Here is an 18,069-nt window from a genome sequence, read left to right as displayed (position 1 = left end):
GCATCATGGAAAGTACATGCCCACAGCTTGGCTGATAAGAATGGGGAAGGCAGGGGCTGGAGAGATGGCTCAGCAATTAGGAGCACTGCTGCTCTTTCCAGAGGACCCGGGTTGTGTTCTCAGCACCCACATGGTGGCTCACACCACCTATAACTTCAGTTCCAAGGGATCAGATGCCCTCTTCTGGTCTCAGGAGGCACTAGGTACACATATGGTGTACATACATGCAGGTAGGTAAAAACTCACACACATAAATGGAAAGTTAGCAGAGGTGAAGATGGGCCTAAGTTGGCCTTGTACCGTGGTGATAGCTGAGAACCCGCAGAGAAAAAAATTCATTAGAAGACAGAATGAAGCAAAAGCAATGAATATGTCCCTGCCATCTCATTACACTAGCTCCAGGATATCTCTTGTAAGAGAACAGATTAATAAGAATGAGCCAATAACCTGATGCTGTGAAAACAGTATCATACTAGGGTAGGAGTAAATTATGGTGGGAAAAAAACCAAAGTCTATTTATACAACAGCTTACTATAAAACTCAAAAATTCCTTCACATGGAAGCTATGCTTATGATGTGTTGGTCTCAACAAGCACACCACCATGGAGGAGAATGGAGGCACCGCATCAGGCATGGGGGATAGATGGCCGTCTGGCGCCTTCCTCTGATTTTGTCGTGAACCTGAAGCTTCTCTGAAACCTCAGGTCTTACAGACACACTGTGTGAAATGGGTGCTGGAAACTATGCATCACTGGCTTAGTGGAACAAGGGGATGAAGTACAAAAGCAAGTCTGAAGCCAGTGACTTGACAAACAGAAGTACAACAGTGACCGTTCTTAATGTAGACAGTTGAACAGAAATAAAACTCTAGCCCGGCAGTGGTGACGCACACCTTTAATCCCAGCACTTGGAAGACAGAGACAGGTGGATCTTTGAGTTAGAGGCCAGCCTGGTCTACAGAACAAGTTCTAGAATAGCTAGGGCTACACAGAGAAATCCTGTCTCAAAAACAGCAACAACAACAAAACTGTAGAGAATCTTGACAGATTACATAATACTGAGGATAAACTCGACAGGGTTTTTCAAATACAGAAGAAAAATGCAGAAGATGGAATAATGAGGTGTGCTGGTAACTGCAGGGAAAGGGAGAGGAGCCGAGCTAGGAATGCATGGTGCTAACAACTCAGGGCAACAGAACATAAGCAACCCACACTATAACTAAATAAAACAAAGAAATCAACTAGAAAAGACTAGGCTTCCTGTGTTCCAGCGGGGAGCAGAGATAAGGAACATCAACAAAATGGCAATGATATGTTTGTGGTAAAAAGTAAAACTCCATTAATTAAAAACCATGTACAATGTTTATTATAATCTCTCTCCTCTCCGTCTCTCACTATAATATATAAATTTGTATCAGATATATGTGTATATATATTACATGTGTGTAATATATGAATAGATATGTTATAATACACATATAATGTATGTGTGTGTTAATTTTGTTTGTTTGTTTGTTTGTTTTTCGAGACAGGGTTTCTCCGTGTAGTTTTGGTGCCTGTCCTGGATCTCGGCTCTGTAGCCCAGGCTGGCCTCAAACTCACAAAGATCCGCCTGCCTCTGCCTCCCGAGTGCTGGGATTAAAGGCGTGTGCCACCACTGCCCGGCTGTGTGTTAATTTGTATCATATATATGTACATATATAGACTTATAAATTAATATACACAGTTCAAATTCCAGAAGAGGTACAGCCAACAGTTAACAGGGGCTATCATCAGTAGTGGATCCAAAAGAAATGTGAACCTCTCACCAGGAAGATGAGGGTTATACACTGAGCCTTTTGAGTTAAAATACACAGAAAACAGGCAATAGATCTGGATGTGCACATGAAAAACCATCTGGCAAAGGCAAATTCCACCCCAGGCCAGCTATACTTACTGCCGCCTGTGTAAGTCCACCATATGCCTACAGGAGATGTCCATTATAACTGCCAGTGATGACAGGCTGGGCAGAGAGAGCTATGGAACTGAGTGCCGTCTCTAGCACGGTGTGGAGAAGGCTGCCCAAAGCCGGGAGTGTTCTGACCTCCAGGATGAGAAGTGAGGGCATCTCGGTAATGGGAACTGCAATGACAGCTCTGCCCACCCAAGCCTGCTGTCAGTGTCTCCCACCACACTCTTTAACCCCTCCTGTTCTGAGCCCACAGCCACAAACGACCTTCCGATTGAGACTGCTCCTCCTGTAATTGTGCCCAAAGGGAGAGTGCTGAACACGGCAGCTACTTATTTAGTCTCTGTGGCAACTCCTCATTACAAATTAATACCCGGCACTACTGGGGAACTGTTAACATTTTAAAGGACGTTTTAGAATTCAGGCTTTAGGGACGCCAGTTATGTAGACAGGCTTTGGACTAGAAAAACATGAGTCCAAACCCTGGCTCTGCCCCCTGCCAGCTGTGTGAATACAGCTCAGGTCAGGTCCTCAGTATTAAAGGAGGCAGACAAAAAAAGCTGCCCCAGCATTTAGCACACAGGAGGCACACAATAAATGTAAGACAGCCAATTACATGGTTCTTATTTGAAATTGAGAACTTAGATAAACTCAGTTCATGTGTCTCCCGCCGGAAGACGGATCCAATCTTAGGGTATTCGGCCAAAAACAGGATTTGGGGCCTCTTGCCTTGAAGACCAGACTCAAGGATTTTCTAAGAGTTCTGGGTGATTTCTGCCATTCTGTAAGAAATCTTTTGAGAAAAAGATTGATGATCCTGTTTCCTGGGTTTTTCTCTCCTGGTGAACCAAGGATCTAACTTTTAAACCGGCAGTCTCTGGACTGTACGACTATGAGTCACTGTTTTCCTTTCTATAGCTTTTTTTAATTATACAAAAGAAAAATTATCCTTTTATTATCTAATTTTTTAACTTCTTCAAAAATTTAGATAAAGCACAGACACAGAAAAGACATGACTAATCTGGAAATAGAGCTTGGCAGTAAATGCATCAAGGTCCCACAGATGTCTTAAAGGCACAGAGAAATTTCTTCCAAAAAACTTCTGTTAAAAAATGTTTCTTCTGGCCGGGCGTTGGTGGCGCACGCCTTTAATCCCAGCACTCGGAAGGCAGAGCCAGGCGAATCTCTGTGAGTTCGAGGCCAGCCTGGGATACTAAGTGAGCTCCAGGAAAGGCGCAAAGCTACACAGAGAAACCCTGTCTTGAAAAACCAAAAAAAAAAAAAATGTTTCTTGTAATTTGTACCATATCAAGATGATGAAAAAATATGCTGGCTGTACTTTCAGGAGGGGAGGCTCAAATCTTTTTAGATTATGGATTAGCCTATAGAAAAATGTCTGCCGTAAATCAAACCATGAAGGGGAAGATGAATAGGAATTCACTTACACAACTTAAGTAAAGCATAGGTCTCTGAACAGATGAAGATAGGCTTCTTCTGTATCCCAGAATCTAATCAATATTTATAATTCAGCTATAATTTGGTTTAAAAGGGCTTATTGGGAAATGTTATCATTTTTACTATTTTCTACACAGAAAATATTTTCCAGTTTTAAATAACCCTGGACTTTTAAATTATAACCTGTTTTTATTTTCAAGCTATCTGTGTATTATTTCTCCTGCAGTTGTACATAAAATGTTTTTACATTTAAAAAAGGACAAATACTATAGAATTGTATTACATGAAATATATAGAATATACAAATTCATAGAGACAGAAAGATTAGATATTATCTCAAGATGGAGAAGAAAGGAATATAGAGCAATGATTTCCTAAGTACAGAGTTTCTGTTTTGTGTGATGGAAAAGCCCCACAAATGGACAGTAGTATCAGGACATAATATCATGAATGTAATTAATGAATATCATAAATATAGTTATTGAATGAATACTGAGAATGTAACCAATGAATACCACAAATGTAATTAATGTAATGAGTGTAATTAATGAATATCATGAGTGTAATTAATATCTTGAATGTAATTCATGCCACTGAATTGTGAACTTAAAAATGGTTACAATTGCAAATATTATGTTCATTTAAAAAATAATGTGGAATGTAATCATCATACATTTTATGTGTGTATGAAACTGAAGACAGTGATGTTCAAAATAGAAAGTGGTGATGGTGTCATGGGCCTATGAGAATGCTGGACTAAAGTCTATCAAATTGTGCAGACAGGCAAAATGTATACTGTGTGAAATATTTGTCAATAAAGATTTTATAAAACATAAAAAAAAAAATGTTTCTTGTGATGTGTTTCACGAACCCATGGGTGATATGCTAGATAGATCACAAGGATTAAGAGGTATCACACACACATACACACACTCACGCATGCGCACGCGCACGCCCATAATTTAAGGCCCATTGTCTCTGAGTTACAAAAACAAAATGAGGTAAGCCCAAAGCCTCCTTTGAAATTAACTTCCCAGCTGGGTGGTGCTGACACTCACCTTTAATCCCAGCACTCAGGTGGCAGAGGCAGGTGGATCTCTGTGAGTTTGAGGCCACCCTGGTCTGTGAGTTCTAAGACAGCCTGGGCTACACAGAAAAACCCTACCTCAACGCCCCCCCCCCCAAAAAAAAAGCGAAAAAAAAAATTCTCATCATAAAGTAGTCACATAGTAAAATTATGTTAGATATGCTCTAACAGGACACATCTTCCTCCCAATATCAACATAAAATACCCAAAGACAGCTGTCAAGGAAAACAAACAAAACTTGGGAGACAGCTACAAAACCAAAACCAAAGTCTTTCTTTCTAGATTTCCAGAATTTTACACAATGTATTTAAGTTACAGAATAGTTTAGAGCAGTGGTTCTCAGCTGGTGGTGGCAACCCCTTGGTGGGGGCGGGGGTCAAACAACCCTTTCATAGGTATCCCATATCAGATCTCCTACATATCAAATATTTACATTATGATTCATAACAGTAGCAATATTATAGTTATAAAGTAGTAATGAAAATAATTCTATGATTGGATGGTCACCACAGCATGAGGAACTGTATTAAAGGGTTGCAGCATTAGGAAGGTTGAGAGCCACTGCTTTAGAGGCAGAGGGCAAAAATATCATTATTACAGCATCAACTCTATGTTTTACAAGAAAGTCAGTTAGTGTTTGTATTTTTCTATTTAAAATATGGTTTGCCCAGACATGGCAGTACATGCCTTTAATCCCAGCACTTGGGAGGCAGCGACAGATGGATCTCTAGGAGTTCAAGTCCTGCCAAGGTTACACAGTGAGACCCTGTTTCAAAATACATATACATGCTCTATGATCTTCGTGTTAGAGAGATAGCTCAGCAGTTAAGAACACTGGCTGCTTCCCCCAGAGGACCCTGGTTTAATTTCCAGCGTCCATAAGGTAGTTCACAACCATCTCTAGCTCCAGTCCACTTGGAGTTCCAACACCCTGCTGTGGGATGTTCTGTATGTCCTGTGGGAGCCCATTCTCAGGTTCTTTGTGGCGTTACCCAGCAGGTCCGTATAGAGGATGATTAGGACCATGGGCCTGAGTGCAGGTGTTTGAGATGGTCTGCACTTGGCTGTGCTGGGGGATGGTCTGTATGTCAAGTTGCTTTGATTGGTTAATAAATAAAACCTGATCGGCTGTGGCTAGGCAGGATAAAAGGACAGAAAGGCAGAGGGAGACGCTGCAGCTGCCGCAATGACCAGAGAGGCAGCAGCCGCCGCCATGACCAGAGAGGCTGCAGCCGCCGCCATGACCAGAGACACTGCAGCCGCTGCCATGACCAGCAGCATGTGAAGAGGCCAGTAAGCCACCAGCCACATGGCAAGGTATAGATGTATGGAAATGGATCAATTTAAGATAAAAGCACAGTTAGCAAGATAAGGACAGTTAGCAGGAAGCCTGCCACGGCCATGCGGTTTGAAAGCAATATAAGTGTCTGTGTTTACTTGGTTGGGTCTGAGCGGCTGTGGGACTGGCGGGTGACAGAGGTTTGTCCTGACTGTGGCCAAGGCAGGAAAAATCAAGCTACAACACCCTCTTCTGGCCTCTGCAGCACCAGGCACTCATGTGGTATACAGACATATATGCAGGCAAAATCCCCATCCACATAAAATAATAATAGTAAAGTATGCCCTAGAATCTTACCATGTGACTCTGTTTTCTTCATAGTTTCATCTGGGTGTTCATCTAAGAAGAAATCTGGAATCAAGGGATGGCCTGAAAAATTAACCACCAAATAGTAAGGTTATAATAATTATATAATAATGATTATACTACATTATGAACCTAACAATTTTTAATAAAATTCATATCCTTTTTTAAAAAATTCTTTTGTGCCAATGGAAAGGGCCCCTAGATAATTGAACTATTTGATCTAATCTATTAAATTATTTTTTTCTATAACTCAGTTACCCTTTTCCTCATGACAAATTTAATCTTAAGATCTAATTTTATTTTATTTTGTTGTTTTGTTTCTCATAACAGAGTTTCTTTGTGTAGCCTTGGCTGTCCTAGAAATAGCTCTGTAGACTAAGCTGGCCTTGAACTCCCAGAGATCTGCCTTCCTCTGCCTCCCGACTGCTGGGATTAAAAGTATGCACCACTACATTGTCTAAGATCTAATTTTTTGTTTCATTTTGTTTTCTGACAAAGTCTCACTAATTCTGGCTAACCCAGAACTCCCTATATAGATCAGGAAACTTGCAGCAATCCTCCTGTCTCTACTTCCCAAGCCCTAGAATTACATGTGACTATGGCCAGATATGTATTTGTATGCAGGGATATATATGCGTGTGTGTCCACATGTATGTGTGGCTGTGCACACCCGTGTCTGTGTGTATGTGTGTGAAGGCCAGAAATCAACATCAAGTGTCCTCCTCAGTCACTTTCTGCCTTATTTTTAGACAGTCTCTCACTGAATCTGGAGCTCACTGATTCAGTTAGACCAACAGCCCAGCAAGTCTGTCTCCATCTCCCAGCTCTGCATGCAAAACGTACTCAGCCTTTTACTACAGAACAGCAGTGACAAAGACTCATGGTTCTGGTACCAAAGCTGACATGGAGGCCAGCAGAAGAGAACTGAAGGTCCAGAGAGAAACCACAGAGCTGCAGTCACCTAACCTTTGACCTGATCAACACTCAATCCTCACGTTTGCACAGAAAGCCCTTTACACACTCAGCCACTTCCCCAGACCCCTGAAGTCTTTTTCTTTTCTTTTGTTTTTCTGCTTTTTGAGATATAGTCTCACCAGGCTAGTCTTGAACTCACTGTTTCCCAAGTGCTGGAATTAAAGGCATGTACCACCACACTTGGCTGGAGATCTGGTTGGCACAAATGATCCTGTCTCCTCTATTGAGCTGTCCATCAGTTCCTTAGTCCATTTACTGACCAGGAGATTTGAGGGCGTGGTTGATTTTTCAGTTCTTTATATTTTCCCAGCACCATCTGTTAAAGAGGCTGCTTTTCCCCACCGCCAATTTTTAAAACCTTTGTCAAAAGTTAGGTGACTGCGGCTCTGTGGTTTCTCTCTGGACCTTCAGTTCTGTTCTGCTGGCCTCCGTGTCAGCTTTGGTACCAGAACCATGAGTCTTTGTCATCACGGTTCTGTAGTACAGTCTGAGGTCAAGTGCTGTGACACCTCCAGCATTGTTTTGCTAGGGCTGATTTGGTTATTGGGTCTTTTGTACTTCCCTATGAATTTTAGTACTGTACAGAGAGATGGGGAAAGGAATGGGGTAAGAAGATCAACAAGGCCGGGCAGTGGTGGCGCACGCCTTTAATCCCAGCACTGGGGAGGCAGAGCCAGGCGGATCTCTTGTCAGTTCAAGGCCAGCCTGAGCTACAGAGTGAGTTCTAGGAAAGGCACAAAGCTACACAGAGAAACCCTGTCTCGAAAAACCAAAAAAAAAGACAATCAATAACAACAAACTATGTATGAAAACATCAGATTTAATTAATTACTTTATATATTATTGTTATTGTTGTTTTGATTTTTTGAGATAGGGTCTTTCTACATAGACCTGGCTGTCCTGGAATTCACTATGCAGACCAGGCTAGCCTCGAACTCAGAGACCCGCATGCCTCTGCCTCTGGAGTGCTGGAATTAAAGATATGTGCCACTATGCCTGGCTGTATGTCATATTGCTCATTGGCCTTCTGGCTAAGATTAACCATAAAACAAAACAAATAAAACCTCTTCTGCAAAGCTGTTGTTACTCTCCTGTAATCCCAGGAGCCTGCATCCTTATCGTCCTTATAACCTCTCATCCTACATCCCTCCAATGTGCTCAAGATCAACTTCTTACTTGGCCATGAGAGCAGGGGGCCTTAATTAAGGTCTTGTTTCTTAGCATCCATGTATTTAGATCTTTTGTCTCTTCATTTTTCTTTCTACCACCATGAAAACTAAGCAAAGCTAAGATGTTCTCTCTCACTGGGCCTTTTTCCAAATAACAGTTGTGGTTAGGAGGTTAACTATCTTAATATCATCTTAATATAAAATGATACCTACAGTACATGGACATGAGGAGAACTGAGGGTCACAGAGCCTTCAGAATTGTAGCCCCCCCCCCACACACACACGTAGGGAAGTAACATCATTTCTGTTATACGCTCAAATCACAGTACCTCATCATATTTCTTGACACTTGGCAGGATTGGGGGGAGAGGAGACAGGATCTTGCTATACAGCTGAAGCTAGCCTCAAGCTTATGTTCCTCCCTCTTCCACTTCCCAAGTGCTAAGACTGCAGGCCACAGATTTAAAAATCTATATACAATGGCATAGCTTAAAACCAAAAATGAGCCAGGTGTGGTGATACACACCTGCAATCCTCAGCAGAGGCAAGAGGATCATGAGTTCACCAACCTGAACAACACAGTGAGACCCTTACTCACTCAGAAAGCCAAGAGCTGGGAATATAGCTCAAGGGTAAGTGTGTGTGCTTGCTGGCGTGTGTAGGTCTAGAGCTGGATCCCCAGAACAATGCCCACAGACACAAACGCCCTAAAGGAATCATTACAGTGCTCCAAACCCAGAGAACCTAAGTGTGTCTCATTCAGGTTCTCCCATCTACCCACAGGCAAAGTGCTAGAAGAGCTTTGAACCCATTGTACTACTTGTAAATAGTAACCACTGAACACTGTTTGTGCCAGGTACTCTGCCACACACATTACACACACTTTTGCACATAGTTGAAATCCTGCATAGAAAAAGTTATTTTCTTCAATTTTATTAATAAGGAAATGGAGGCTCAGAGAAATGGGTGACAAGCTGACACTGCTAAGTGGCTGAGAAGCAGAGTTAAGCTCAATCTGGGCTGACTTCTGCCAAACACTTTTCAGATTTTTTTATTTAAATTTTTGTTTTTTTCAGACAGGGTCTTAATGTGTAGCTCAGCTAGCCTAGAACTTGTTTTGTAGGCAAGGCTGGCTTTAAACTCATAGAGATCTGCCTGACTCTGTCTCCTGAGTACTAGGATTAAAGGCAGATGCTACCATACCCTGATAGGTTCATTTTTATTATTTGTGTGCATGGGAGCGAGCGAGCGAGCGAGCGTGCGTGCGTGCGTGCGTGCGTGCGTGCGTGCGTGCGTGTGTGTGTGTGTGTGTGTGTGTGTGTGTATGTGTGTGTGGTGTGCACGTGAGTGCCCAGAGTCCAGAAGAGGATGCAAGATCCCCTGGAGCTGGAGTTACAGAAAGTTATCGGCTGGGAGAGAGACTTCTGTCCTCTGGCAGCAGATGCCCCCTCCCCCCACTTCCAAGCTTTTCATCAGTTACCACTGCTTCCCTGGGGACTGCTAGAAGGTTACACAGAGAACGCAGGAGAACACGCTCTGTACAATGGTAACCAGCTATTTAATTCAATTGGAACTGAGGAATGAAAAAATATAAACATGTAATTCAGTCATCTACAAGCTCAGATTCATGAATAACACTTAAAATATGCTTATGTACAAACAGAATTCCCAGTTTGGGGCTACAATCTCTATTGTTTAGGACATACCTCGTTTTTTTTTGTTTGTTTGTTTGTTTGTTTGTTTGTTTGTTTTTTTCAGAGAAAGGACTATGTTGCCCAGGTTGGTTTCTTACTTTTGGGCTCACACCACCTTCCTACCTCAGCCTCCTGAGAAGCTGGGAGTACAGTGGAGATCTCTGCACCCTGCTTAGTAGAAATATATTTCATATAAAGTAAAAATTCATTATCATACTTTTCTGTAATTTCAAAGGAAGAGATTTTTAAACAGTGGAAAGTTCTGGAAATGCTCAAATTAGACAACTATTTGTAAGACAGACTTGCTCATGCATCTTCATAGTCTACAAGATTTTACTTAAAAACAAACATTTTAAAAGGGTGTGGTTTTTGTTTGTTTGCTTGTTTTTTGAGGAAAAGGAGAATAAAGAACTCTACTCCTGTATCATCTGTAACACATGTCTGAATCTTCACTCTGATTTCTAAGACTAACTTCAGAATGTTCAGTTTCCGAATTTGGAAGTGGATAACTGAAACAACCTTCTACATCATCATGTAATTCCAAAAGCACTAATCGTACTTCTATGTGATTATCACCTTTTAAGGTAGAGGTGGTGTGGGGTTCCCTTCAATGGAAAATAGCTTGTAAAATAATATACTCATTTTATAACCACACAAACACACATAAAACATGTCTGTCCATTGAACAAAATGTGGGAAAACATGACTTTAAATAAATATATGCATTACCTGGTGCAATCGCATAGACATCAAAATTGCTTATTCCTTCTTCTTTTAGGATAGTTTCATCAAGAATGAAGTTTCCAGTAAAGCTTTTCGGCCTTTTGAAAATGGAATATGCAGCATCTGCAATGATGTCCACTTTTCTACATTGGCTTTCAATACCAGATCCTCCAAGCATATCCATCGCAGCGGTGTGTATCGCTGTAGAGGAAACATGAACACACATGACTCCACATCAAAGATGACTGCGGAAGTAACAAGCTGGCACCACCATTCAAACTTGCCAAGGCAAATTTCTTTCTCAGAGGATGAAAAATAAGGCCAAGTTAAGGAATTCACTGGATGTTCTATAGACAGAACCAGGGAGACAACAAAACAAACATGTCCTTACTCAACACAAAATCAAGGAGACAAGCAAGCAAAGACGTCTGTTCCTCAACACAGACTGCACATGCAGAAATCCTTCATGAGAAGCACAGCAAACCTACTTAGAGTTCTCATTTAGAATGTTCAAGAATTTGTACAGCAGTCTTGAGAGTTTAAAAAGCCAGTAAGGGCTAACAAAAAGGCACCGAGCTGAACGACAGGCGAAGAGGATTTCTACACCGACTGGACCGTGACTTCTGGTAAGCCGCTGTGACCCTCTGGACCTCAGCTTCCTCTCTAAAATACGAAGCTCCCTTCCTCCGTTTCCGTCTCTGCCCTCTGCGTTAGAAAATGTGGACCCTGCTTCTCATTTGTCACTGTACCGCCAGTGTCTAAACAATGACAAGGCTGGAGGTGACCCTCCTCTCTGCTGCCATTACCAAAGCAGTTACTACATGGCCACCCCCTCCCTACACACACACACACACACACACACACACACACACACACACACACACACACACACCACACACACACACACACCTGTGTAAAAATCTGCTCCAAAGTGGACTTTCCTGTTCCCACCACTCTGGTCCAGCCACTCCCTCTACTTAGCAGAAACCATGAAAAGATCTTGTATGAAGAAAAAAAAATCACAGTCCTGGAAACAACTTAGCTAAGAGCCTGAGATCCTCCTTCCAGAAAACACAAGAACTCCCTGCCCCCAATCCCTTCTCTGTACACGCCAAATTCATCAGAGGCAAAGTACCACAGCCAGGAGGGCCCACTGTTGTGGTTACTTTCCCTCAGAAGTCTTGTAGTCATCGATGATGCTTCCTTATCTCTCTCATACCACACCCAGCCCACCAGGAGACCCTGCTGACACCACCTTCAGATTACCTCAGCACTGACCTCTCTCTCCTTTACCGCCACCACCGGGTCATGGTCACTGTCATCCCGTTAGTGACTACATTATGTTATTTCAGTAACCTCCAAATGGCTTTTCCTTTTGCTTCCTCAGCATCCAGCCTCAACACTCATTTACTCAGTAAAATCCTGTTTGACCTCCATTTCCTCATCAATATCAGACCATCATTTCCTACCACTTTGCCTCACTTCAGCTCCACTGCTCTTGTCCCTGCTCTTGGATCCTGAGACCAGACATTTCCATCCACAGGAATTTTGTATTGGCTGTATCCTTGAACACTTCTCTCAGCCACAAGGCTAACTTCAATCACTTCCAAATCTTTGCTCAAAACCCACATTCTCAAAAAGGTGAAACCTTTCTACCCTACTAGAAGGTAAAACCTGGCTGGGTGCCTCCCTGCACTCAGAGGCAGAGACAGGTGGATCTCTGTGATTTGAAGGCCAGCCTGGTCTACATAGTGAATTCTAGGAAAGCCAGAGCTATGTAATAGAGAGATTCTGTCTCAAAAAAGTAAAATAAATGAATAAATACAAGTTAAAAGCTTCTCTCTTCAATGCCAGAGACACCCAATTTTGCTTCATTTTTTACAAACATTACTACCTTCTGGCATACTAGCTATGAACTCCCATGCTCAAGTGATTCTTCTGGCACAGCCTCCAGGGTATCTGGGACTACAGTCATGTGTATAAACCTAACTCAACTACCACTTCTTTAACTAGCCTTTCAATCTGAGAAATCTAAGAGAATTTGCTGAAACCATTTCCTGAGACTCTCCATATGTTCTAGCATTATGCTCCCATCATAGCTGCTGGCTAAAGAGTCAGCCACTTAGTTAAAGCTGGGAGCTGGACGACGACGACAGACTGTTATGATGCACAGTAAACATAAAGTCAGGGGGATGGAGAGATGGCTCAGAGGTTAAGAGCACTGTCTGCTCTTCCAGAGGACCTGAGTTCAATTCCCAGCACCCACATGGTGGCTCTCAAGGGCTAACTCCAGTTCCAGGGTCCCCGGCACCCATGGCAAAAACCACAAAAGCACATAAAAATAAAATAAAATATAAAAAGATTATATAAAAAAAAAACCATAAAGTCAGGTGACCTGAGATGCTTCACAAGTTGTCCAGGACAGGGCTGAAGAACTAGCTCACTGGCAGAACGCTCACCTAGAGTGAGACACTGGGTTCGAGCCTGGTGTGGAGGAGAGTTATAAATCAAATTAAGTGATTTAAGTACAAACCTGTTTTAGGCCATAAGGCATTGACTGCAATTTCACCTCTAAATTCTTCTGCCATTCCAAGCACACACATAGACATGCCATATTTGGCAATGGTATAAGCTGAAAGAAACCACAAAGAATAATAATATAATTGAAAAACAAGTCTTTGAGTAGAAACAACCAACTTTCTGTTAATATTTTCTCCCTGGTAAATTTTTGACAATTCTTTTCAAAATACAAAATACATCAGATAATTCTTTATGTAGACAAGAATGACTCTGAACTCCTGATTCTGCTGCCTCAGCCTCCCAGGTATTGGGAGTATGGTTCACATCTGACCAAATATGCTGGTGCTGTTTGTTTGTTTTTAAAGACTATATTTTTGTTAATTATGCATACATCTGTGTGTGCCATTGAGTACTGGAGGAGACCAAAGTTGTCAGATGCCCCTGGGCTGGTGTTACAGCTGCCTGATGTGAGTACCGGATCTACATAGCAAGTTCCAGGACAGCCAGAGCTCCATGGTGAGACCCTAACTCAAAAACAAAGCAAGCAAACAAATGAAGACTGAGGTGATTATTTAGAGAGAGTTTCACTCACAACTCAACAACACAGGTACGGTGTAACTTAGTGGTAGAATAGGTTCTCCAACACCACAAAATAAAAGGTAATCAGGCTGCAGAGATGGTCCAGCAGTTAAGTGCACACTGTTCTTGCTGAGGACCTGAGTTCAGTTCCCAGCACCCATGTCAGGCAGCTCCCAACTGCCTCAAACTCCAGCTCCAGGGAATCTGATGCCTTTCTGGCCATTAATGAATGGCACCTGCACTCATATGCACATACACACACACACACACACACACACACACACACACACACACAAAAAAAAAAAAAAAAAGGCTTCCTCCAATTGACTGAACTTCATCAACTGGAGAACAGCTTTAGACTTGCTCTGTGGGTTCCTACCCCAGTGCCTTCCTAAATTCAAGTGAATAAGGACTAAGTATTTGATACTGCTTTAAGTGAGGTGCGATGCACAGCTCTTGTAAACCACCACATTCGCCTTACGTCATTCCTTTGTTATGAAAAGTATTTCATATTTTCAACTTTAACAAATTACATGTAAACAACACACCTACTGAGACACAAAAAGTGGTGGAAATCTGTATAATTTGAGTAGTTACACAGTATACATATTTGCCAGAATTCATTAAATCAAACCATTAAGACCTGTGAATTTTATCAAGTAAAAATTATACTTCAGACTTTTGAATTACAGATAAATGATTAAGAATTTACTAATGGCGGTGGTGGCATACGCCTTTAATCCCAGCACTCAGGAGGCAGAGACAGGCAGATCTCTTGAGTTCGAGGCTAGCCTGGTCTACAGAGTGAGTTCCAGGAAAGGCGCAAAGCTACACAGAGAAACCCTGTCTCGAAAAAACAAACAAACAAACAAAAAAAAGAATTTCTTTGCCGGGCAGTGGTGGCGCATTCCTTTAGCCCCAGCACTTGGGAGGCAGAGCCAGGTGGATCTCTGTGAGTTCGAGGCCAGCCTGGTCTATAGAGCAAGATCCAGGACAGGCACCAAAACTACACAGAGAAACCCTGTCTCAAAAAAACAAAAAAACAAACAAACAAAAAGAATTTACTATCTTGATCACTGATGTAGCAGAACATTCAATATTCAGTATTACATCCAGATTGTGATTACAGAATAAATACACTGATTAATTCAAAACAAATGAGCCAAACAAACTATCCCCTCAGCTAACACTTACCACAGTGCTGTTTGAACCACAGAGGATTTAGGTTCAAGGGTGGGCTGAGATTGAGAATATGAGCTACTTTGCTCTTTCTTAAAAAAGGAATACATGCTTTGGATCTGAAAAAGAAAGAAACACAAGTCAAGTCAATAGCTTATGTTTTAAATACTTTGACAGAGCAACTGAAACTGCTCAGTCATCTATCTGGTACATCTTGTTTGCAGAGTACTTTTGTTTTCTAGACTGAAAATAATAAAAGGAACTGGTTTTCATGCTTGAAATCATGCTTCATGTCCTGACCACATGACCTGCTTGATGGACAAAAATCAAATCCGTTCTCTATTAGCTTTATGCTCAACTGAGGATATCTTTAACCACAACTGTTCCAAAGTCTCCCATCTAAACACACACTCACAATTTCCAGAAGCAGTTAATATACCTGTCAGTCATAGGTTCAAATCCTGCTTCTTCCCCTTTGTATGCCACTGGGTAAATAAGCATTCTAGTTCTCAGAATGTTACAATAAAATGGGTAATACCCCCTACTGTCTAGGACTGATCCTAGGATTCAGATGAGATACTTCAAATATGCATACGTTGAACATGAAATAAAAAGCTGTTATGGTGTGCTTGCTTCGGCAGCACATATACTAAAATTGGAACGATACAGAGAAGATTAGCATGGCCCCTGCTCAAGGATGACATTCAAATTTGTGAAGCGTTCCATATTTTTTGAGACAGTTGATTAGCTTGATCTTTTTGGGAGGCATCCAGGCAGTGGGACCCGGTCCTGTGCTCAGTGCATGAGTTGGCTGTTTGAAACCTGGGGCTTATACTGGGACACTTGGCTCAGCCTGGGAGGAGGGGACTGGACCTGCTTGGACTGAGTCTACCAGGTTGAACTCAGTCCTCAGGGGAGTCTTTGCCCTGGAGGAGATGGGAATGTGGGGGTGGGCTGGGGGAAAGGGAGGGCCCGGGAAGGGGGGAGAACAAGGGAATCTGTGGCTTATGTGTAAAATTAAATTAAATTATAAAAGAAAAGAAAAAAATTTAAAAAATAAAAAAAAAAAAAAAACGCTGTTAGGAGTGGCATCACATACACTAGTTAATTTTACCGATACAAAATGCAATGTGCCTTTAAAAGCAATATGTAATTGAGAGCTTTGGTTTTGATTACTGTTTTTTTCTTTTTGCGACAAAGTGTCACTACACAGGTTAAGCTGGCCTAAAATTCACTATGTAGTCCAGTCTAGCCTTGAACATGGAGCAATTCCACTGCATCTGCCTCCTGGGTGTTGATATTATAGCTATATGCCCCTTTAAGGGCTAATTTTATTTTTAACTGCTTATTGAAATACATTGTTTATTTTTTAAGAGATTTATAACCAATATTTTCATAATTTTAAGTATTAAAGTCATAAATCGTATAGCTAAACAACATATTGTAGCTCAATTATAGCTTTAATTCATATTCAAGAACATCTAAGGGCATCAAGCATGGCAGTGCATGACTATAATCCCAGCATTCAAGAAGCTGAGGCAGGAGGATTGCAAGTTCCAGGTCAACCTGAGCTGCATAGGGAGACCGTGTCTGAAAAGTACAAGGGAAATTCTTGAGGTTGGGGCTGTAGTTCAGTGGTAGAGCATCTGTCTATGATGCATAAAGAATAAGGTTCAAGCCCCAGCACAGAAATAAAAAAGGGGGCTTGTGACCTAAACCATTCTTCTTTTAGGTCCGTTTTTGTTTGTTTGTTTGTCTTTCAAGACAGGGTTTCTCTGTGAAACAGTCCTGCCTGTCCTGGATCTCACACTGTAGACCAAACTGGCCCCGAACTCACAGAGATCCATCTGCCTCTGCCTCCCGAGTGCTGGGATTACAGGCGTGTGCTGCCACTGCCTGGCTGGTCAGGTTTTTTTGTTGTTGTTTGTTTGTTTTTTGTTATGATTTCCAAATACAAAATTGTTACCAAGACTAACATTTTTTTTTTTCCTTTTTGGTTTTTTAAGACAGGGTTTTTCTGTGTAGCCCTGGCTGTTTCGAAATTCATTCCGTTGAACAGTCTGTTTTGAACTAAAGAGATTCAACTGTCTCTGCCTCCCAAATGCTGGGATTAAAGGTGTGCACCACCACTGCTCAGCCACTCCAGTTTACACACCAAATACAATCAATACCACTACAGAGTTTTTGTGCAAACTATTTTTCATTCCTAAAGGTGTTTCACTTTTTTTTTAAAAGATTTATTTATTTATTATTATGTATACAGTGTTCAGCCTGCATGCATGTCTACATGCCTGAAAAGGGCACCAGAGGCCGGGCGGTGGTGGCGCACGCCTTTAATCCCAGCACTCGGGAGGCAGAGCCAGGCGGATCTCTGTGAGTTCGAGGCCAGCCTGGGCTACCAAGTGAGTTCCAGGAAAGGCGCAAAGCTACACAGAGAAACCCTGTCTCGAAAAACCAAAAAAAAAAAAAAAAAAAAGGGCACCAGAACTCATTACAGATGGTTGTGACCCACCATGTGGTTATGGGGAATTGAACTCAGAACTCTGGAACAGCAGCCAGTGCTCTTAACCTCTGAGCCATCTCTCCAGCCCAGTGTTTCACTTTTATAAAGGTGAAATGAGGACAGGCAAACAATATTATAACTGATTTTCATTAAAACTAAAATTGCACTCAACCAATCAATAGGAAAAAACTGAGTCCATTCTAGCAATATGACCATACTTTGCAATCAGAGGAAGGAGTTCATTTCATTTACATCAAAAAACATCAGCTCTCTTGTAATCTATTAGATAAAACCTTGCTAGCTGCAATTTGCTAGCCAGCAAGGCCAATAACATTACAAACCCACATCACACTTTTCATAACAACAAGCTCTGTCTTATACATCATATTGAAAACTCTCAGCACCACACTTAACCGCTGTGCTGGCCAGTTTAATGTCAACTTAACACAAGCCAAAGTCATCTGAGAGGAGGTACCTGAAATAAGAAATGCCTCCATAAGATCGGGCTGAAGGAAGCATGTAGGGCATTTTCTTAATTAGTGACCAATATGGGCGGGCCTAGCCCATTGTGGGTGGTGTCCCCCCTAGGATAG

At 41.8% G+C, this 18,069-nt stretch overlaps 1 protein-coding gene and 1 non-coding gene across 2 annotated transcripts in view; one reads left to right on the top strand and one right to left on the bottom strand.

Annotated features, from left to right (window-relative positions):
* Hsdl2 (hydroxysteroid dehydrogenase like 2) overlaps nucleotides 1-18,069 on the bottom strand; it is a 42,346-nt gene that overhangs the window by 11,254 nt on the left and 13,023 nt on the right. The window contains exons 5-8 of the mRNA XM_006994016.4: nucleotides 14,989-15,092; nucleotides 13,229-13,327; nucleotides 10,702-10,896; nucleotides 6,126-6,197 (exon numbers count right to left, since the gene is read on the bottom strand). Of these exons, the coding sequence (XP_006994078.1) occupies nucleotides 6,126-6,197; nucleotides 10,702-10,896; nucleotides 13,229-13,327; nucleotides 14,989-15,092 (470 nt within the window). The remainder of the gene's footprint in view (nucleotides 1-6,125; nucleotides 6,198-10,701; nucleotides 10,897-13,228; nucleotides 13,328-14,988; nucleotides 15,093-18,069) is intronic.
* LOC121827671 (U6 spliceosomal RNA) lies at nucleotides 15,599-15,705 on the top strand. The gene has a single exon (XR_006069991.1). It is a non-coding gene; the product is annotated as a U6 spliceosomal RNA (small nuclear RNA).

Source organism: Peromyscus maniculatus, chromosome 2 (genome assembly GCF_049852395.1).
Source record: "Peromyscus maniculatus bairdii isolate BWxNUB_F1_BW_parent chromosome 2, HU_Pman_BW_mat_3.1, whole genome shotgun sequence".
Lineage (NCBI taxonomy): Eukaryota > Metazoa > Chordata > Mammalia > Rodentia > Cricetidae > Peromyscus > Peromyscus maniculatus.
The sequence above is the reverse complement of the archived record's forward strand: the minus strand, read 5'-3'. Positions and strand labels throughout refer to the sequence as shown.